Consider the following 21,611-nt stretch of genomic DNA (forward strand, 5'->3'; position numbering starts at 1 on the left):
TCCTGTTACTTCCCCTCTCTCTCACCCACCCTCAAGGCCACTATCATCTTTCTTTGCATTTCTGCTAGTGTTTTCCCTATCTGGTCTTTTGGGGGCAGTTGCTTTTCTGAGTATCACAGTCTCTGAAGACCTAACAGTCTCTCTTTCTTCTAGCATCATTCACATTTTCAGCAGTCTTTGTGGGAAATTTCTTCACAGGAGTTTGCCTATAGATCCATCGCCTCCCTTGACCCATCTCTGAATAGAAGCAAAAGGTCTCCCTCAGGTATCGCAAGCAGAAAACAACCCAGCTTCAGCATTGTTGGTGTGACCACTAGACATGTTAATTTATTCAAAACTGCAGGTTACAACTGATTAGGGCACCTAAGATAAGGCCTTCAATGATCACATCTTCTTTTTTTTTCATTTTGTACATTTGGCAAAGATATTAGTCTCTTGATTCCCTTTTCTTGGGGTGGGTGGGTGTGTGGGTCTAACAGCAGCTTCAAGTTCCTAAACCCTGCTGAGAGGGGTGTGCAGCACATTTTTAACGCAGATGATGTTCACCTTGTTACGCATGTAATAGTGCTAAGCACAGATCTCATTTTACAGGATGTAACACAAACAATATCTGAAGGTGGCCCTTATTTCCAGGGGTTTCTGTTGTCTCTTGCATTTCTACTGCAGAGCCGACTCAGTCCACATACATTTTGTCACTGACAGAGATTAAATCCAAGTGTAGGTAACCACCCACCCAGTGAGATTGTCTATCTGTAATCTTTCATTTATGGAGAGCGTCCCACTCATTCATCATGATGGTTTTCCTTCACAAGAATCAGCATGGCTCATTAACACAAAACTGTATTTTCAATAAGGTTAATACTGCAGCAATGTATAATTACAATCTAATAATTTAACACTCAGGAGCACTGCAAAACAAATGTAAAGGACTTTGATTATTACAGTTTGCAAATGGACCAGAAAAGCTATTTACCATCATTACAAAGTTGGTTCATATTGGTGTATTTAACACATTTAGGAAAAGTAACACATACTACAGAATTAAATTTCATTTTATAGCTCTCCTCACCAACTGCATAAAAACTCAAATCTGTCCCCATGGCTTTTAAAGGATTGTTCCCATAACATTAGAAAGGAACAAAAAAAACAACAATAGTGAAATTTTGCAACTGTAGCATTAATAGGACCCTGCTGAAGTCTAACTTCAAACATTCATAGTCTCTAAGCCATTTAATACCAGATTTTTGTTTCTGTACCATTCGTTCTAACAGCATCTAGTTGAAACATCTGAAAATTCTGTAAGTTTTAATTTCACACAAAATTTGAAGAACAAAAAAGTGTCTGTTCTAATGAGAAGAAAAATATCAACAATAATTATTACAAAAGTCACTCCGAGATGTGCATAATCTCTACCTTTAAATTACAGCAGAGCAGAGGCATAACGAAAAAAACCCACAGAATGGGCCTAGCTGTTAGCACTATAGGCTGACTAGGGCTCTGTTAGTCTTCTTGCTTTATTTACTCAGGCATTTCCAGCAGGTTTTACAGCTAATTCAGCACAAGAACTTGATGGGATTTTAGACAGGTTTTAATCAGTTATTTCTTGAAAGCTAAAAACAAGCAGAACACCGTGCCATGTTCCCTCATCATTCATGAACACAAGCTGTACTGGTTCTAGTCTTCCTGATGCTGTCTAACCTGCTGAGTATCTGAGGTCTCTAATCGCATCCTCATGCAACCACTACAGGAAAAGGGCTTTGCCCTGACTGTGCTGGGGCCACACACCAATCCTCTTTCCTCATGGGTAGGTTTCATGCACTGATCCTGTGGCCTTTATTTTTGAAGCAGGAATAATGGAAATTATGTGAAACAGAAATTTCTTCAAACTAACTACTCCCTTTCTCACAGCAGATGCTTTAGGATATGTTCCACAGCCTCTGGGAAATTCTCACAGGTTAAGTACGGAGACGGACTGATTTTGTCTTCATCTGCTGGTCGATATTTACCTGGAACAGATGAACAAAAAGATGCATTTACAAAGCTGCTCTGGGTGACCTGTCAGCTTGATCTTTCCCCCCCCCCCAAAACTAGAGCCTCTTAGGATCAGAAGCAGCAGACATGGGAGGACAGATACCTATCTGATGTTCTCCTAGAACAGACATCTCACAGGTCTTTCCTAAACAAATGCTGAGATTTACTGAAGACTGCCCTAGGAGAGGCTCTGGCTCAAAACTAACATTACTTATGCATTGTTTTCAATCTACGGCACTGCAATGACACTATTCTCCCACTAACTATTCAGCTATTTGGGCTGTCGGGTCTTGAAATAAGAATGTCACATCTCCCCGTCTGGCTTTTGTGAGAAAGAGTAGGATTACTCGCTTTCATTTTGAGGGTAGCAGACTGCAGGGCATGAACAGTTGCTACCTCAGAAAGACCTTAGCAGCATATGGTATGTGTTGTATGTACCAGTATATGTGGTATTACCACAGTATTGGTAATGTTGAGGGTACTTGTCAGTCCCTTAAGGTTCTGCTTTCATTTGAAGCAAAATGGCGTACATAATTATCAGTGTAATTACTAGGAAACATCATCAGAGTATCTGAATGGTCAGAGGTTGCATCGACATGACTGATCTTGGTAATCTAAGATACCACGTTTTAGATAAGTACCAGTTCTCTGTTCTTTGACTAACGCTCATACTTTAGTCATTGTAAAACTCAGATCTACAAGATCAGCCACCCCCATCTATTACTTCATTTCATCCTGCTATCAGTTAGGAGTCTGTGCTCTAAACCTGTTGTTCAAACATTAAGTCCAATCTATGGCCTACCCTGGCTTAATCACAATCTACTGCCTGACAGGCTGCCAAGCCGCAGCTGAGGAAATCTACCTGCTGAATTAATCCCCAAATGAGCTGCTCCGTAACAATACAGTCAGGGTCTCCCAGCAGCCCCGGGTGTACCAAACTGCAGGAATGACAGGCGTCCAAAGAGGCCTGGGGCTCGCCCCTGGGCTCAGAGCCTACCTTCGCTTTGCCAGGGGCTGTCGGTACCCAGGGCAAGATCAATGCACCACCGTCTCCCGACAGGACCGATCCATCAGGACTTACCGGTCCTCACTAAAATCCCACGCATGCCAGCGTTCTGGGCCCCTCCAACATCATCCCTGCAGTCCTGGGACAGAACAGGAGATTAGTTAGTGGCCACAGACATAACTCATTAACAAGTGTTTTATAACATCTTCTGCCTTGCATGTCACCAATGAACTACTTGAAAGCAACTATACCGAGTCACACCCTTCAGCTGCCTGCCACAGGAATGATGTACTATGTGTTTTTTGCCTGATCAAATAGTAAGGCAGAACCTCTGCGGGAATGGAGCTGCTAAGTCACTGAGTGATTCTAGAAAGGTCAGCGGAAACGTCGCAGGGCACCTCTTGTCAGCAGACTTCCCACAGCCTCAGGCGGGATGTTTAGGGCTGCTCCAGCACCCACTCGCGTCAGAGAGCTGACCCCAGGGGCTACGCTCAGTCCTGCAAGTTTGGATGCTTCAGTTTTCCCCCCTCGTTACCTCCCAGCGCTTTTGGAAAGATGGGTTCATTTGGGAGGCACCTACATGCAGCAGAGATAAGCACTGTATTAGCAGGCAGGCGATAAGATATTCGGTCCCCACATACATCACCAATCATGACCGTCTCCTCTGGGGCACAGTCAGTCCCTCGTAGAGCTTCTAAGAAGAACGTTTTCTCTGGTTTCCCCACCACCGTAGCTTTGGTGTCTGTTGCGTATTCCAGGCCAGTTACGAAAGGCCCAGGTCCCAGAGCCAAGCCGTTCTTCTTCTTGAAATACCTGGCTTTATGTATAGCTATAAGAGGAGCACCATCCAATATCAACCTAGGGAACCAATGAAGAAGAAAATACATAATTATATTACAGGTATTCACAGCTGAAGGCCTGATCCTGCTTTCATTTACATTGATGACAAGACTCCCACTGATGTTCATTTATTCGGAGAGTTAAATAAAGTTCCTTCCTTTCTTTTCCCCAGAAACAGCTAATAAAAGAAATCCCCAAAATAAAGAAACTACTATCTTGAGGACTTTAACAGTTAAGTATTTTTTTAACTCCTTTCTGTATCCCTAGTGCAATTAGGTTCATTTTTCTAAGCAACCCTACTCTTCACAAAGGCTAACATCCTATCATTAGAACCGATCTGATTTCCCCATGCAAATATTTTAAAATACATTAACCATAAGCAACGGCTGCAGGTAGCAGCTTGACTGCCACAGCCTTAATTTCCTGTTAATCTCCCTGCCTTGACTGAAAACACAGCAGCGCTTTCAAAACACTGCTTCAACCAGGAAATCTGCAGCCCAGGTTGTGAGCGGAGCAGCTCTTGGGGCTGTTTGTATCACCTGTAACAGCCAAATGATTAAACAGCTGTATGTTTCCAGCAAAGATGGGTGTTTAGATGAATTCCAAGCAGAAGGTGAATTGTTAAACCTTGACTTTCTATGTTAACATTGAAGGAACAACAGATTACATGAAAAATCACAAAGATATTAGGGCACATTCCTACCCCACTGAATCCCCCAATCCGCAGTGCCATTACCATTCCTCTTAGAAACAAAGCTGGATTTGATCTCCTCGCTATACAGAACGAGAAATTCCAAAAGGGAGATAGCTCAAAGCTAAGGAGAGATCAATTTCAAATCAATTCCAAAGGGAGATCAGTTCCTTCTTAGCCTGTGCTATCAACGCCATAAATTCACCTCATATCTGCTTGTGGGCTCTTGTCTAACACTTGCCTTATAAAACCTTTGTGGCAGAGACCATGTTTCTTTAGCGCACACAGTGCCTGGAACAGTGGATCCATGATAACAAAATAACTAACAAACAGGAGTTTAGAGATCAGGAAGGCTTACTTTCATAGAATTTGGACTTAATCTACCATTTTTGATTCTTCCAATTCTCTGTTACCTGCCTGGTAGTTTTTCTTTACAGTGGACATAGCAGCGACCTGTCCTGTTGCAAGAGAAAGTCCACATAACTGCTATGCTGGATGAATCTTCCTGGTACTACCAAGCTCGGCAACATTACTGCAGTCCTCCCCCATCCCCAGCCTCAGTTTCAGGGCAATAAAAGCCCTCTAGATAGTATCTATAAAAGCTGAGGTTCCCTGCCAAACGCTTCCCGTCTGATTTTACGGCACCTTCCTCAGGTCCTGCAGGCAGCTCCAGTCTTTATCACAACAGGTAGAAACGTAACTAGCATAGTGGAAACAGCAAAGCTGGGTAAAGAAGGGCAGTTATCTCGAGAGCAGAAACGAGGATTTCTTTCCCCCTTAACTCTGTTTTACATAAAAAGCCTTTAAGAAAACAAACAAAATCTTGCTTTGTCCCTTTATAGCCTTTCTGGAGCTCTGCTGTGCCTCTGTTCAAAGAGGCTGGCCTAAGTTAGTTGTATGCTCCTTGGAGAATGTCTCTTGGTTCCCACACGTCTGCAGAGCAACCTGGGTTCTTTGAGCAATGCATAAATGATAATATTTCATTTCACTTAATTATCACAAGCCACTTGTATTGAATCAATGCGTTCCAAAGCAAGCTCAACAAGAACTAAGCTGGCGTGCGTATCTACAAGCAGCCAGATACGTTCACAATGGGAGGATGCCTCTAGGATACAGAAAAATTTAATTTGACAGTGGCACCACAACCACTTACAGGAAGGATCTCACCTGAGAGAATTCCTTTAAATGTGGCATCAAAATCCCACGTATACAAAAAGGGAAATTTATTCCCAGTCATTTCAAATGGTGCCTAGAGAATGATCTTTGTGTATCACGTTTTGGGACTCATACTAGGTTAGATTTCTCTAACCTAATGTTGGATGTCAATAGAGTAGCTGCCTACCAGGTAATTAAGTCAGCGAAAAGGAAAAAGCACTTCTAGGGCCCGGTTCATCTGTCCTATTTTAAGCATTACTAGGGGAAAAATGAATGGTGTCTTACAAGTGCCTCCTCTCTCCCAGGTCACTAGCTCAGATACAGGCATCTGCATTGTAGATACCTGCATTTAATCAGATTCACCTCAATGTTTTGCTGTGAGCAATGCAAATCCCAAATGAGTTAATTATCTGAGCAGTAAAGGACAGTGGTATGAGGCTCAAAGAAGAGAATGGGTCAGTAGTTAAGCATTTCCTTCAGACCAAACCAAAGTGACACCAGCAGGACAGAAGTTTATAGAAGACTAGGGGAAAACCCCAGAAAAAGTCAGTGAGATATTCAAGATCAACTACAGCACATCCCAGGGCCTCTGCCCAGCTTGAGAGGCAGGACCAGGACAAGCACTGGACAAATCCAGGAAGCATTCGGGGAGGATGAAATCCTCCTCCAGGCAGAAGAGTCAGCCAAGAGGCTGGGAATGCGTCCGCCACGAGGTGAGGAGAGCTGAAGGGCTCGGACTTGCTCAGCATATGCTCCACACTTGAATCCAGGTCTCTCTGGGGCAGCAAAGGCAGCTCAGGCCCACTGCCAGCCGCAGGGGCGGGGAGCAGATCTGCCCTTCACCATCTCCCTTCTGTCGTTAGACCAAATGCCCAATTCTGTGTTTAATGCAACAAGCCCAAATTCAGCCTGGGACAACCTCCTTCACTTCCGTAGGACCCGTTCTGTAGGCTCTTGGGTACTACGGCCTGATAAAGCCCGGGGCTTTCAGTCACTCTGAACATGACATGACTGGTTCCTTGTTTTAAGTGTCCAGGTCTCCAGCCTGAGGCAGCTAATGACTATCATTTAACAGCTAATAATATATTCATGACAGAAATATCAATAGTCAGAATGAAGCAAGCACTGGAATCCAGGATGGGATAACTTTGTGCAGTTGTGAAATTAAGAGTCCACTCATAAGTGCACTATAAAACTCAATGACACCGGCAACATGCACTAATGAGGCAGCCAGAAAATTGGTTTGGGTCCATACATGTTTTTAGGACATAGAATTGGTGTGCAGATAAGGACAGCATTGGCTTGCTATTATAAGCAGCCTCCACAAGCTACTGATGAACAATAATCGTTAGCTCCTTTTCAAATTTAGCGCTCAAAGACAACGTAAGATGCTCAAGACCAATTTTTTTTCCAATTTCAAGGTGAAAAACTGTGGGATAGCAGCCACGCTGAGAGCAGAAAGTGGAAAGGATTCATCATATGCATTGTAACACAGCAGGGAGTTAACTGGGAAGCACTGAAAGCATGTTACCAGCAGCCGGCAGGGGTTAGCACTCCCGCAGCAGAGGCAGCTTGTGTGAGTGCTTCTCCTTTTTAAAGACCCGGTGGATCAGCTTGGCCTAAACCACTAGTGAAGGACAGCGGCTTCAGAGGGTTTCCCGTGACAAAAGCAGCATGAAATGGAGAAACAGCAGACTCTGGTGGGGTACAGGGGAGGCAGCTTGTTCAGTTCATCTAACCCAACATACTGTGGTGGCCGCTGCTGAAAACAAGATGCTTCAAAAGAAATTACTAGAAATCCTACATCAGGCAGATAAGGAATAATCTGCCCTAAATACTGGATTTCCTTCTAGCTCCTACAAGATTTGGGCTCTGAAGACTGAGGTTTTGAACACAGAAGCCTTCTCCCTAATACTTCTCAATATCCTTGTTTCTGTGTAAGCATTTCCTCTTGAAATGTTACTAACCTTTTCACGTTAATGTTTTAATTTTGTTATGTTTGTAATTATCTTGTTAATGCTATAACTAAGTTTAATTACAGTCTGAGATCTATGAAACCCAGGACTGGCCTGCCTGAGGCTCATGGTTAAGGCCCCCAAATCCACACAGGTTAGTGCTTCTCTCTCAAACATGGAAGAAGACACCACAATCCTCACTACATAACAGTGATTTGTTACCACCCTCTTCTCTCCATACAGGAAGGAATTCCTCTCATACGTGGAGATACAGAGCCCAGCATGAGACAACCACCATCTAAAAAAATCAATGAGGAGACACGGACTTACCGGAACGCCTTATTCATCATCTCATAGTTAAAGTGCTCAGGAGCCAGTCCTACTACCACTGCATTAGGGTCATTAGTGGCTATCCCTGGAAAATCAAAAATGGTACCACCGATTATTCTGAGTGAACCAAATTTTGTTCATACTTAGTAATACAGTCAGCTTTTTGCACGGCCGAGTGATCCCCCAACTACCCATACCACCCAAGCAGACATATTTGTTACGGCATGTCTATTAAGAACGTGGGTCATAGTCTGTAGCTACATCTCAGCCTGCCCCTTTTCACAGAAGATCATTGCTAACTGACTGTGTTCAGACCCTTTTTGTAGCGGTCAGCACTGACCCAGTTCCTACAGACAACGCCTATTTGAGGTACAGGGAACTACAGCCTCTAAAGGCAGGCACAGTCTTCACTCCTTAATACCAACACTGTAACTGTGACCACTGTGAGTAAATTGAAAACATTCTCAGTGCCCGTCAGAGGAAGGCTGATGAAAAACGACTGACTTCTCTCAGTCTCGCTGCACAAACAAACACTGGAAAGTCTGAATGGGAAATTAAGAGCTAGAGCAGTTCAAGTTCCTAAGAACACTGTGGGCTATTGCCTGTGGGGAGCGCAGCAAAAGGCAAAGTGGGTCATGAGATCAAGAGCAGCTGATGGAAGTGTCTTGCATTTCCCCAGCAGCAGGCAACACAGGATTTGTTAACTGACAAGTTTCAGTTACCATCTTCCATGGAGTGAAGTGTCAGTTCTTGATTTTCACAGGAAGTAAAATCCTCTATGGTTTAAACCAACTGGATCTCTGTCATTTGCCAAGCCAGGGAACAAGTGCCATAATCACTTTACAACAAAAATTAGCATTTTTTGACACAGATAAATTATTTAGATGAGATATATGTCTTTTAGAAATGAGGAAAGCCTCACTGGAGAAGGTGTTGATCCATCCAGAGTCTGCCACCCTTCATGAAGAACACATCTGTACAGTCTAACAGCAATTCTCTCACCATCTCCACTGAAATTCAGCATTTTTTTTAAAACTAAATGACTTTTTATTATGTAAGAACATGTCTCTGCATATCGATTTGTTAAGACAGTAAAGCAGGAGCATTAAAGAATTTCATCCAGTTTTTCAATTCCTTCTGGTCACAGAAAACTCCACGTAGGGTGGAAAGCCTGACTGCTGTTCTACATAGCAGTCTGGTTACGATGGCAAAGATGGTCGTGCTGTATGACCTAGAAGTTGTTACATTAGGTTACTTTTGGCTGATTTGGAAGGTCTTTTTTAATGTGGATTAGTTCCCTGGAGAACAGCTTACATCTCCTTTGTCCTGCAGTGCTCTGGAGGAGCATGATTGTCTTCAGATGGCAGTGTCACCTCTGAAGGAACTAGATATGGCTCTGTAATGGCAGTGAGGAACAGGACCATGGCACAGAACCAGCAGTGGGGGCAGAGTAGCATCTACAGGAGAAACAGGAGCACCAGAGAGATTTATTTTAAATAGGCTACGTAACAGCTGCACCCTGCACTTGCTGGAGTTTTTGTTCTGCCTTCACACTGCACATACTCTACACCTCTACTGGGACAATCAGAACTGCTGCATCTCCAGAGAGTGTCACTGCAAACCACTGGTTGAAGTCTCATGCTGCTCGTCCTTCAGTTAGCACAGACAGCAAAAAGTATCACTCAGAGATGCCATGTGGATTTGTGACACCACCCGAAAGCATCTTGGGTCCATTAACCATGAATGGATTACACTCATCCATCTGTGACCAATTTTATAGAGAGATTATCCAAGAATAATTCAATAGCAGTCACTAACAGGGATTTAAAACATTCTCCTTTGTACTTAAACGTTTCAAGAGCAGTCCTGAGAGAATGTGAGCCAAACCGCTTGTAGAAAAAAGAAAAAGTAACAAAGCAATCCATGCCAGATTCAGGCTACACACAAAATGCCACCAATTTTCTCTGCCGGTATCTCTGTCTTTGCCACGTTATACAAAATTAGCATCAGCTACTGTTAAACTGATGGAAAGATCCCAAATACATAGAGATTAAACTGATTTATCTACCTTAAGTGCAATTAGCTGTTGTCTCTCACCCAAGAAAGCCTTCCTGAGAACACAAATACACAATGCTGCTGGGGGCACATTTCTCCAGCTACAACGTTAGGTGGAACAGATTATCAGGTTTCATTGCTCTCATAGCCCACAGAGGCTTTCCTCCTGCACACTTATCTTTCTGAAGATTACTGCATAGAACACGGCACTAAAATTTAACAGAAAACATCTACCTCCTAGCAAGGTTAGAACCTACTTAAATTATACACTGGTAAGGAATTAAATTTGTAAGGCACGGAGCAAAAGAGTTTCCTGTGCCTCTACATGGAGACTTTTCAGGAATTTGTGTCACTGCTGCTCTAGCAATATGCATGGGACACTTTGATCACTGTCATCTAACTTTGCCTAAGAAAGACCTTTGTGACCCAGCAGGACAAAATGTGCTGCAAGCAGCACAGGACCAACAACAGCTGGGAAAATTGCTTGGAAGTATTAGTTCTATATGGACACAATCTCTGTACAATAGCAGAGGAAAACTTTCAATTTCCAACAAATTGACACAGTTCTGCTATAAAGCATATCAACATCGGTAGGTGGAATAACTCTCCAATGATCTAGTAATAAATACTACTTTCTACACTGGAAATTAATAAAAAGTAATGAGTTTTGTCTTAATTCCTGCCCATTTGAAGGTTTTAGCTGCTATTCCCACTACTCCTCAAGCAGCTACAACAATCATGGCTTTAGGTTGTTTACTGTTAAATTAAAAAGAATAAAAAATTTTTTATGAGTCTGGAGAGTTCCATGTTTTAGGCTTTCATCATGGCTAGCAGTAGTCTAGTGAAATTGCTATAGACTATGAAACACAATATAGGCTACATATTGCACATTATGCATTCAAGACGTAGCATAGTTCACAGTTGCTATTTGATTAGAATCTGCAGAAAAACACACTGCAGTTGTGTGTTTCTGCTGCTTCTTTTTCCTTTTTTTTTTTTCCTTTTGAGAAAACACAAGCTCTTCTTGTTTAGCCCTTGCACTATGTACAGGCCCTGCAGAAAAGTAATTCTGCTTTATGCAGGACACCACGAGCACATCCAAAGGTTCAATCTTGCTACACAGGAGCACTTCAGCCCAGAGCACATCACAGACATTCCTTGTCTAGGACTTAACAAGCTATCTTACTCTGCTGTAAGATTTCTGACAACTGTGGAACATGCTAGCCCCTGCCCTGGGCAGTGGAGGCTAGTGACATGTCACTGAAAGTACTGTTTACAACCAGTTTATCACAGTGAGAAGTAGCGGACACTAACTTCGAGAAGGCAGAGCAGTGTTTTACATGTTCATCATTCGACAAAAGGGAGAGCGCAATGTTTCCTTAGCCCTCAGTTCAACAACCTTCCCCCATGCTGTTCTCCCACCATCTCACCTGTGAAATCAGGCAAGGCCTTATCATCCACCAGGAGAAGAGGCCGCACCTGCTTTTGCTCCAGGAGATTTCTGGCTGCTGTCAGAGATGTGAAGATCTCATTTTCCGCGATGTCAAATCCCAGTTTCGTCAGCCTCTCCAGCAGGTCTCTCTTGCACTCTTTTGTTGTGTTGGTCACAAAGCGAATGGTAACCGGAGCACCCCGGAGCCTGATGCAGAAGAGCAAAGGCAAATTGGACAGATAATCCTTTTACTTACAAACTTCATATGCTTCTTTGGGATTTAAAAAGGACCATCTGCCTGAAGGCTGCAGCTAAAAAGATTGCCTGTGTCGCAGGCTACCGGTGCTACAGCCCAGAAGCAACAGGAGGTCGCTACTTGCTGTGAGGATGGGAGTGCAGCGCGAAACACAGGACAAAAATTACAGCTATGCTCTGCAGAACAGGATCAGGTCTCCCCTGCTCTGCTTCTACCAGGAAGAGTCAGGAGGAAAACAGTGATTCCAAATTCCATCTTCACAGGAGTAACGAAAACACCTTTCATCAACTGCAACTAGTCTGAAAAGCCTTTTAATTCAAACTAGATCCTAAGTAGTCCAGCCCTGTATTCTGGATTAACAGAATCCTGCACGAAAATAAACAAACAGAAGAACCTTGCTGCTAAATTAATATATTGAACTCAACATGCCTGGTGCATTTCACAGTAGCTGTAGCTCACTCCGAGATGCAGAATGCTCTAGGAGCCTATGTTATCTGTGTGGCAATTTATGTCAGCTTTTGCAGCCATTTCTCACTTTACAGAGGAACACTGATGATCACATAAAATCACATTATTGCCCTACACTGACAGAACATGCTACTGAACAACCAAATAATTTCAAGTGACAATTTCAATTGCATTTCCTTTAATTGTTCCCCCACCATCACTTTCTCTCTTTGTTACTATAGGAACAAACACTGGCATCACCACTGCATGGAGAAATCAGAATAAAGTTTGTCAGTGCTGGAGACTTGCTTGCACCTGCCACTTCTTTCCCTTGTCTGTTCTGCTTCCTGGAAAGACCCACTGCCCTTTCACAACTATGAACTGGTAAAAGAAAGAAAAAAAAAGTATCCTGTTTATCAATAAAATAGAAATTAAGATTTATGCCCTCAATACTAAGATGCAATCCTGAAAATAGAATCTATCCATTTGCTCCCAGAGCAAGCTGTGTGCCAATCATTTCAGGTTCTCTTTAGAAAGGACAATTACCTGGATTACCAAAAAACGTCATGAGAATTATTTTTTCTTTTTTCATATCTTCAAGCAGAAAGACCTGGCTGTTCTTTGCAGGGAAATGACATCTGTTTTCCAAACCTGTGATCCTAAACCGAAGCACAACAGAGCACCAGACTATCTCCATGTCTTATTCCTTCTCTAATTTCCCTCCCTTGCTCTCCCCTCCCAAAGCTAGGGGAGAGGGCCTGCATGAGCAAAGCCTGGTAGGACTCAAGCAGAAGCACAGCAGAAGGCAGAGGAGAATCAATGGTTTTATAAAATACTGTCCATCTTCTGATTCTACAAAAATCCTTTCTATTGCCCTGACTCTTGCCAGGGGGTTTGGAGGTGAGCAGCAGACAGGAGAGATGCAGAGCTGTTCTTGACAGTATCATCCCTTTTATACATCCAGGGAATTTCCAGAATGCTAACTCTCATCTGGCACAAGTTCTCCCTACAGCATGAAACACCGGCAGGCAGGATCCAGTGAATGAACAGGTATAAATTAATATCCAGCACTTCAGCAGTTTTTACTTCCTTGCAGTCCTACATCTTTAGGGGATAATTATTTCCACAGAATTACTGGTAAAGACAAATGCAGAGTTTCCTAATCCATCTGCTTTCCCTTTGAGCAACAGTCTAGCTTTATAAAAATCTAAGCAGTCGACAGAACTCCAGTAAAAACTTCCCATGCTTAATTCAGCCCTATTTCTCTCCCCTCATTAACTCTCACTGCTCCAGTATCTTAAGGTGTCCCCTGTCACTCACCATGGTGGCACACATCACTTTATATTGTTTCTCTTCATCCTTTGCAAGGTGACTTCTTCAGGGAAACAGCGTCAGAACACGATACAAAGATCCCTGACACTGCATATCCTACTTTGCTGCTGACTTGGCCCTTCAACTAGAGTACATCATTTTACTATGCCTCAGTTTCTGTAAACACCCTTTCATTGGAAGGGGTACTTACTGCACTGTTAATTAACGTGTTGAGATTCACACAGATCTGTATTATCAAACACTTCCCAACTAAAAAGCTGAGGTTGTTTACCTAGCAGAAAAAAATAATAATAATAAAAAAACCCTCGTCTGAAAGACCAAAGGAAACGAGGACTTGGTAAATGATACCTTGCTTGCTGGGCCAAGTTATTCTCGCTGTTATTCCAATCTAGCCCACAACAGGCTTAAGGGCTCAGACGTATGATCAAGCTCATAAACAAAGCACTGAGCATCAGCTGAGCTGAGCGACTCTGGTACATGTGGGGTAATCCAGGTTAACCTAACAACCTTCCACCTTGGGCTAAGGCTGCAGCCCCGCATGAATTAGCTGAAATGCTCTGAATAAGTCTTTTCTACCCAAAAAAGACTTACAAAAGACCTAGTGAGCTTCTTAGGGAAACTGCAGGGGATCAGGTGGTTTGTAGTAACACGTCAATATCTAGGCTCTTTGCAGAGTTATCCTGGTGTTAACACAGGTGTAACTAAAAAGCAGAATTCAGCCACATATTTGCTTATATATGTTAGCGTAATAAGGCAGAACCTTCAGGCCCCTTTCACTAAAAGAAGCATCTTTGTGCAAACAGCATTGACACAACCCATAAGAGGAAATGGAAAAAGGTAGCTTGCCTTTTAAGAGCTTCCTGCGCGCCTGGCACAGCTGAGTCTTCAACGTGAAGCGTGCCGCTGAGATCTACCAAGACAGCTTTCAGCGCGCGCCGAGCTGCCATCCTTCATTCCCCAGGGAAAAGGCAAATAAATGAAACAACAAAAAACTGGTTAGCAGACAATGGATAATAAAAATAAGGAACTCAGTTAAGCGCCTCATTTGTGCCAAGCCCGGTATTACTCAGAACATTACTCGTAGTATTAAATGGGCCCCTTTAGACAGAGAAATAAAAGGCAATGTTTAAAAAAAATACATAATTGATGGGGTGGTATTTTCCAAAAGACTCTATGTATGGAAATCAGGTGCTATTTGTTTTTTAAGTGCCTTTATTTGTGCGCGTCAAAAAATTCTCTAAACAACTAAGACTGATTGGGAAGAGGATCATTACGTCTGGTATTGCTGGTTCCAGGCCTCAGCAAGAACGTTTCGGCAAGTCCCGTCGATACCAGTTGTTCGTTCAAGTAAAGACAAATACAATACCACTAAGCAAAGATACAGCGCTCTGACTATAACGCTCAAAACACATTGCAAAAGTGGCTGTTGTTAACTTCATTTTTGTAAGCTGCATCTACAGTGATCCAGCCCACAACGCAATCCAGGCGTTCCAGTTTTTAGGACCAGACTACCTGCTAGTCATCAAACAAATGACAGCAAGTAGGACCGGGTCCTGAGCCAGCTGATGAAAAGTGTGCAGGGTGGATTTTGCAGATGGCTAGTCTGGAAGCCATCAGGGCTCAGGGATATCCAGCACCCGAAAGGATTACTCCCTCCTCTTGCAGAGGGGGCAGTCATGCAATCTTTCTACAGCAAGCTTGTGTGTCTTACAAATAGGAAAAGGACACAGCCTAAAACAGAAACCAGCACTCAAAGTGTAAAGGCACTGGGGAAGAGAACACTGAGCTTTGGTGCGAGTCATCTGGCTAAAAAGTTGTCTTCAAAAACTAGCACATCTTTATAAACCACCTGTTCTTTATGTATTTTGCAAGTGCTGTATCTCCAAAGGCAAATTTGCTAAGCCATTTCTTAGCGAATGCCCAATATAGGAGCTTTTCTCCTGTTTGTCAGACATTGCTTGCCAATCTATCATCACTAGTAACCCATCAGGATTTTCTGTTCAGCTGTTCTGGTGACAGACGGACTGATGCAACACGTATGCACTTTTAAAAACATGCATAATAGTCAGCCCCATGACCGGAAACTGTCTTAATAAATTTAATTTTCTATCAGGACATTTTTATCTTTGCAGACAGATTTATCAACTACCAAGATCATGTGAACTTGATAGCAAAGGTACGAGACACCGTGTGCAGACAACTTTATGAGATGCCACTGTCATTATTCCTGCTGGTTCCCTAAAATAAGAAAAAAAAATTCTTATTTTACATTATGTCTGTTGCCAGAGAGGCCAAGGTTACACATCTATGACAAAGACCTGGTAACAGAACTACTCAGGGAGCTTCACCAGCATCACGGGAAAGGAGGGCACCGGGTTTCCAAGACCTTCTCCCAGGGTAAAATCATGAAGGTGGATAAAGCGCCTGAGCAGAGGGGAATATGGATGAGCCCACACTATCTCCAGGACACAAAACTGTCTCCTCACAGACACGTTGCCTAGTTCAATATAGACTGAAGAATAAAGCTCACAGTCCAGTAAGGCCTAAAAACCTGAGAAATCACCGAATATAATCATTGCATCTAAAATAAACCTTTCTCTTGCTCGCTCTCCCCACTGTCAGCATCTGAACACTTTTTTTTTCGTATTTTGTCTTTTTAAAGACGGTTTCTCCCCTCGACGTGGGGACAGACCTCGGGCTCCCCCGTTTGCTCGACTGCCACAGAAAAGCACGCAGAAAACCCGCATTTGGGGGTTTCCCGAACGCTCGTTACCGCAGTAAGAGAGGTTTTAGTGGCTGCAAAGATTATTACGCTCCACGACAGCCCTTCCTGTTTTAGGCTGGCGATACGAACCCTTCATCCTCCGGTTACTGACAGAAAACACGCAGAAAACACGGTAAATACACCCGGAGTGAGGGACACGGAGCTCTGTCCAAGCCCCCCCCGCCGCCGCAGCCCACGGGGGCCTGCTGGCGCCCGGCGCCTTCCCCCCCTCTCCAGCCGCGATGGTACCGCCCGCCCGCCGCCGCCCGCACAGCGCGGGCGGGCCCACTCAGCCGGGAGGGGGGGGGGAGCAGGGTGGCCCCCCCCCCCAACGCACGTACTAACCTAGCGCCGGCCGCCCGCCCGGGTCTTGCGGCTGCCCGCTTGGCGCCGCCGCGCGGGGTCCTCATAGGCCGGGGCTGCCCGCACAGCGCCTGAGGCCGCCTGGCGCAGTGTTGCGCGCAGGGCTGCGGTACCCGCCGACAGGCAGATCCGCGGGCAGCCCGCCGCGGGGCACGGCGGCGCTGAGGGGAAATGGCGCCGTGAGGGGCTGGGGGTGCTGCCGCGGGGCCCAGCCGCTGCGGTGCCTCTTCATCCGCTCTCGGGGGCAGGCGGAGCTGGGTGCTGAGGGGTTGCGGAGGGAGGGGACACGTCTACCGCCCCTACCTGAGCACGGGCTGTGCCGGGGTGTCGTTTGGGGGATACGGGCCCTGTGTGCCAAAGCCGCACTCGCAGCCCCGGAAGACATTTGTGGAGACTTTAACAAACTCATACTGCTGCTATAGTGGTAACTGCAAGAACCATGTTTCGCTTTTTACAGGGTCACTGTGCTCAGCCGGAAAGTAGCCGTTTGCTGCATTAACATGCCAGGACAACAGGCTTCAGCATGCCAGTGGCAGCTATGGAAACACCTGCTTGCAAATGCTCAGTAGAAACCTCTCCAGTTATTCTGTAGTGGACTTAGTCCTCATCAAAATGCTTTGGTTATTGACATTTTAGAGCCAGGTGCCGGTGACTCCTGGAGAGCAGGCAGTAACTTTGTACATGGAGCTAGCTCTTTGCCAAGTGGAAACTCTTTTCTGAATGGTCCCTGTTACTGAGGTACCCGGAGCCCCTCCAGTTTTTAGGGTGTCTACTACCCAATGGCTTGCGAGGCTAAAGATGTGCTGTCATGAGTGGAAAACTCAAGTACTGCAAGTAGGAGTCAAATGTAAAATAACAATAATAAAAACCTCAGAAGGTAGGGAAATGCTTTACCTGGTTTAAACAAAGAATTATGGTCACAGTAGGCATGTTTTGGAAGTGCACCTGCTGAGGAGGCAGTGTTGTAATTCCCCAGCGTTTTCCCTCTACAGTCCTGCCTTCTCTGCCTGTGTGCTGTCTACCCTTTTGCCCCCTTCCATGCTCATTATTTGGGAGACCTGATCCTCAGCTGCTGCCCCATTTTCAATCGCTGTCTTGCAACTCTCAGGTAAAATGTTCTGAGAGGAAGGGAGAAATCACTCATTTTACATGTTTTCAGAGCTGCTCCTTGCAGTCTTCAGTACTGGCTTTTATTTCAGGAAGAAATAGCATTTTAACACTTCCAGTCAATACATATGAAATGATATGCAAGCAATGCTTCATTCAGGGCCCCAATGCAATGCATCAGCCGTGAGAATATCTACTACTGCTTTTTAAAAAAATGCCATGATTGCTACATGCAGTTCACACCCTCAGCTTCCATTCCTTCCATGATCTGGTTAACAAAGGCAATAGGCGCAGTGTTATACATCATAGCGCAATGTAGTAAAATTCAAACTGTTGCCATCTTTTTTTTAATCCATTTCATGTAGGTACTGTTCAATTTCCGTGAAAGAAGATATGTTTATGAAATTAACTGATGCAGGGTATAGCCTAGTTGAATTATATAAACTTTTTTTTTAATAAAAAATACTTTGTAATAGATTTACCTACCCTGGAATTTAAGATGTAGCATGATTATATTCTGCCTCTGACCAATGTTACTGTGGTTCATTGGGTTTGCTACATAACACCAAAATATTGCCTCATAGTAGACAGCTGGTATTTGCAAGAGCCATAGGAATAAGAAGTATTTTATATAAGAACGCTAATTTTGGTGTCTAGAACAGCATGAAGTTGAGTTTTGAGATACTACCGCTGTACACAGATATGGAGCAAGTTAGGAAAGAGTGCTTAACTTAGAAATTCAAAATTTATTTACAAGTTTTCACTAAAAAGGAAACAACAAAAAACCTTCCTCCTGGATATACTGTACTCTGCAAAACACTGCTACTGAAGACCGTTAAGTTCATTTACACATTTTACAGACTTATCTTTGTATACAACCATGTATGCTTTAGTCCTCAAGACATCAGAAGAAGAGAACAATAAGCTGTTTTAAAACAATGCAACTGCCAGGTTTCTCTAGCCCTTCCCACTTTTAAAAATAAAAACAATTTCAGTCACACTCCAGCAGCGAGAAATAAAAAAGACATTTGAAGTTTAACTTTTCTAAAAAGGTGTATGAGGATCAGTTTTCTTGCATTCAAAGTTGCTATAGAACATTGGACCTGACGCAGCAGCCTTCACTGAAACAAGATCTGTAGCAAAGTAATTAGTCTGAGAAAGAACTGCAAGATCATACCCATAGGATCAGTTTCAGAAACTCCTTACTTTAACTAAGGAAGATGGAGGGGCGGGATGGAGGTTGCAAATTTGCTGTTTAGAAAAAGAACTGCATGTGAAAAGGGTGCAATATTCTCCTCCCTTATTGCCCCAAAAGCTCAGAATTCAAATGGTTCCCCACTTCTAACACACAAAGTGCTACACAGAAGTTCAACACATGCTTTAAAAAGTAACAATAATCCTTGAAAGAATAGTAACAAATACTAGTTACTAAGATAACTTGCTAGTCTAAATTAACACTGAGCTGCCTCCATTTAAGTACAGCTCTTTGAGATTTTGCATAGCTATTGTACCTATTTTCAACCTACTTTGCCATTAACATCAAACATCATTGATCTGAGAAAGCTATCAAACACCAAGAGAAAAATCCTGGCCTCAACCTAGCCAGGAAAATTCCATTTATAGTTTGAACTGAAACAGTTCCCCCCCCCCCCCATCTAGCTTTAGCTCAAAATCACAACGGTATTTTCAATAGTTTATAATATTTCTAGAGCCAAATTCATACTCTATTAAATAGTGCCACAGTAGTAACTATGAAATAACAAACACTGGATTTTTTTTTAATTTAAAAATAAATTGGGAGTGTACTGAAGGAAATCCATCCCTGAGTGACAAGACAATTAGAAACCACATCCTATTGACAATGATTGCAATATGTTACAACGCATATTGTAACAGTCAGTGCTATTAACAGGCAGCAGTAGAACTTGGCGGAGTCCAATATATTTACAGCGTTGTTGCACTGATCCCATTTTCTTGTTTAATGAAACTGCAAGTGAACATTAGGAAATAAGATAAATAGAAACACTGTCTTTATTATTGTAAGTTGAATGTCAAATTGACAGCTAAACCATGCTGGATCCCAGAAAACTCAAAGCAGTGATGGTTGGCAACCTTCCTCTTTGGATGTCCAAAAGCTTTTGCAACAGATCATCTTCAGCCAAACAACAGGAGCAGCACAATTGTAACGGTGTTCACTGCTATTAATGGCACTGCAGAGAAAAAACAGAGGAATTGTGAAAATTTTCTTTTACACATCACAAAGAGACAGAATTTCATGTTATGCTGGGAGACTACCTTTTAAGGAGTAAAATAAATTAAAATTTAAAAACAATACAATTGATTTACCTGTGCAAATGAGAATTAGCGGAAGGAGCCATGACTGAAGACTGGGATACCAAAAATTAATAGGAAGCTACAGTGTAAATATTCTTATGACCTTCCATGTTTTAACTTTGGCCCAAACAACCCTTTCGCCAAATGAAACTAAACTATCTCAGAGCCTGTTTCTTGTTTAGCTTCTACTGAGATTTACAAGAAAAATATCAGGTTTTATTCTTTGCGGGGCAGGAGAAAAGGCAGGGTTTGTTACGATTTGAAGGCTGTTTGTCGGTACATGTACAATAAATTTTGGTGTGCTTTATAGTGAATGACTATCAGTAACATTCAAAGAGTCTTCACTTTTATTTCCGTACTTTGAGGCATGTAAGTCTGGCTTACAGCTAAGAGTCCTAGGAATTACACTGGATGCTTCAATTCACATAAAACCCAGTTCAGCCACGGTGAAGCTAGCGGCATGCTCCGTTTCATAGCCGGGCTTCCCCACCAGCTCCCAAGAAGAGGCAAGATGCTGCAGCAGCACCACAAGCCGCAGTCACGGTCCAAATCTGCCCTGCTTGGAAAGCAGAGGATGTTTTACACTTTATCCAACCCAGGGCCTGAGGGCTGCGTGCTGGGACCTGCGCCTTGCTCCAGGGAGTCCACGCAGGGAGGAAGGAAGGAACCAGAGGGAAGGACGGACTGAATATGGCAAGTGGAAATGGCAGCTGGTCGGCAAGAGAAAGAATCAAACGCTGAGGTTACTTGCTTAAAGTACAGAAGCAAAACCTCACAGCCAGCAGATGTTTAAGCAAACACGGCCTTCACCTCACCTCTCATAACGGTGCGTACGGACCGGACGAGGTTCATCAGCTGCGCTTTAATCCCCGGCTCTTCTCCGAATCCTCCGATGCCCTGATCGCTCCCCCAGCCCACTGCGCCACACGGAGACAGGCAGCCACGTTACAAACGTCACCCGCTCAGCCGGCGCCGTTACCGACGTGGATCGGGGCTCGGGGGTCTCCCGCCATCCCCAGCCGCCGGTGTGCGGGAGCCGCGGGCCCCGCCGCGGAATGGCGGCTCCCCCCGCCCCGCCCCGCCCCGCCCCGCCCGGCGGCGCCGCTCACCGTGGCGGAGGAAGCGCTCCTCGTGCAGCACGGCGATGGCGTTGACGAAGAGCAGCGCGGCCTGCAGCAGCGAGTACAGCGTGAACGCCATGGCCGCCGCGGCCTCCGCGATGCGCCGCCGCCGCCGCCGGGGCGGGACCGGGCGCCCGAGCGGGACGTGGCGGGGCGGGACCGGCGGGGCGGTGCCATGGCGGGGGGGTGGGGGGGGGGAGGGGCGCTGGGGGCGGGGCGGCGCCATGGCGGGGGGGGGGAGGGGCGCTGGGGGCGGGGCGGGGCCGCGCCGCCCTGAGGGGAGACCCGGGTGCGGGGCAGGGCCGGTCTGTGCCCCCCTGAATGGGGGGGGAGCCGGGTGTGGGGCAGGGCCGGTCTGCAGCCTACTGAATGGGGGGGGAGCCGGGTGTGGG

At 44.6% G+C, this 21,611-nt stretch overlaps 2 protein-coding genes across 5 annotated transcripts; both read right to left on the reverse strand.

Moving 5' to 3' along the window:
- Positions 1 to 824: 824 nt before the first annotated feature.
- LOC135324956 (haloacid dehalogenase-like hydrolase domain-containing protein 2) lies at positions 825 to 16,731 on the reverse strand. 4 transcript variants are annotated; one of them, XM_064502151.1, is made up of 7 exons: positions 16,640 to 16,731; positions 14,377 to 14,478; positions 11,494 to 11,702; positions 8,009 to 8,093; positions 3,679 to 3,895; positions 3,113 to 3,176; positions 825 to 2,006 (listed from the first exon to the last, which is right to left on the reverse strand). In XM_064502151.1, the coding sequence occupies exons 1-7, from the start codon at positions 16,702 to 16,704 to the stop codon at positions 1,903 to 1,905; spliced, it is 846 nt and encodes a 281-aa protein (XP_064358221.1). In that variant the 5' UTR covers positions 16,705 to 16,731; the 3' UTR covers positions 825 to 1,902. The 4 variants fall into 4 exon arrangements, with proteins under 4 accessions (XP_064358221.1, XP_064358223.1, XP_064358222.1 ...); XM_064502153.1 differs by lacking the exon at positions 16,640 to 16,731 and adding an exon at positions 16,438 to 16,559; XM_064502152.1 differs by lacking the exon at positions 16,640 to 16,731 and adding an exon at positions 16,385 to 16,553.
- A 1,759-nt stretch (positions 16,732 to 18,490) lies between these two features.
- Positions 18,491 to 21,394, reverse strand: LOC135324957 (immediate early response 3-interacting protein 1). Its single transcript, XM_064502156.1, has 3 exons — positions 21,208 to 21,394; positions 20,914 to 21,015; positions 18,491 to 19,974 (listed from the first exon to the last, which is right to left on the reverse strand). The coding sequence occupies exons 1-3, from the start codon at positions 21,296 to 21,298 to the stop codon at positions 19,919 to 19,921; spliced, it is 249 nt and encodes an 82-aa protein (XP_064358226.1). The 5' UTR covers positions 21,299 to 21,394; the 3' UTR covers positions 18,491 to 19,918.
- Between the last annotated feature and the right edge of the window lie 217 nt (positions 21,395 to 21,611).

Source organism: Dromaius novaehollandiae, chromosome Z, assembly GCF_036370855.1.
Source record: "Dromaius novaehollandiae isolate bDroNov1 chromosome Z, bDroNov1.hap1, whole genome shotgun sequence".
In the NCBI taxonomy this organism is placed as follows: domain Eukaryota; kingdom Metazoa; phylum Chordata; class Aves; order Casuariiformes; family Dromaiidae; genus Dromaius; species Dromaius novaehollandiae.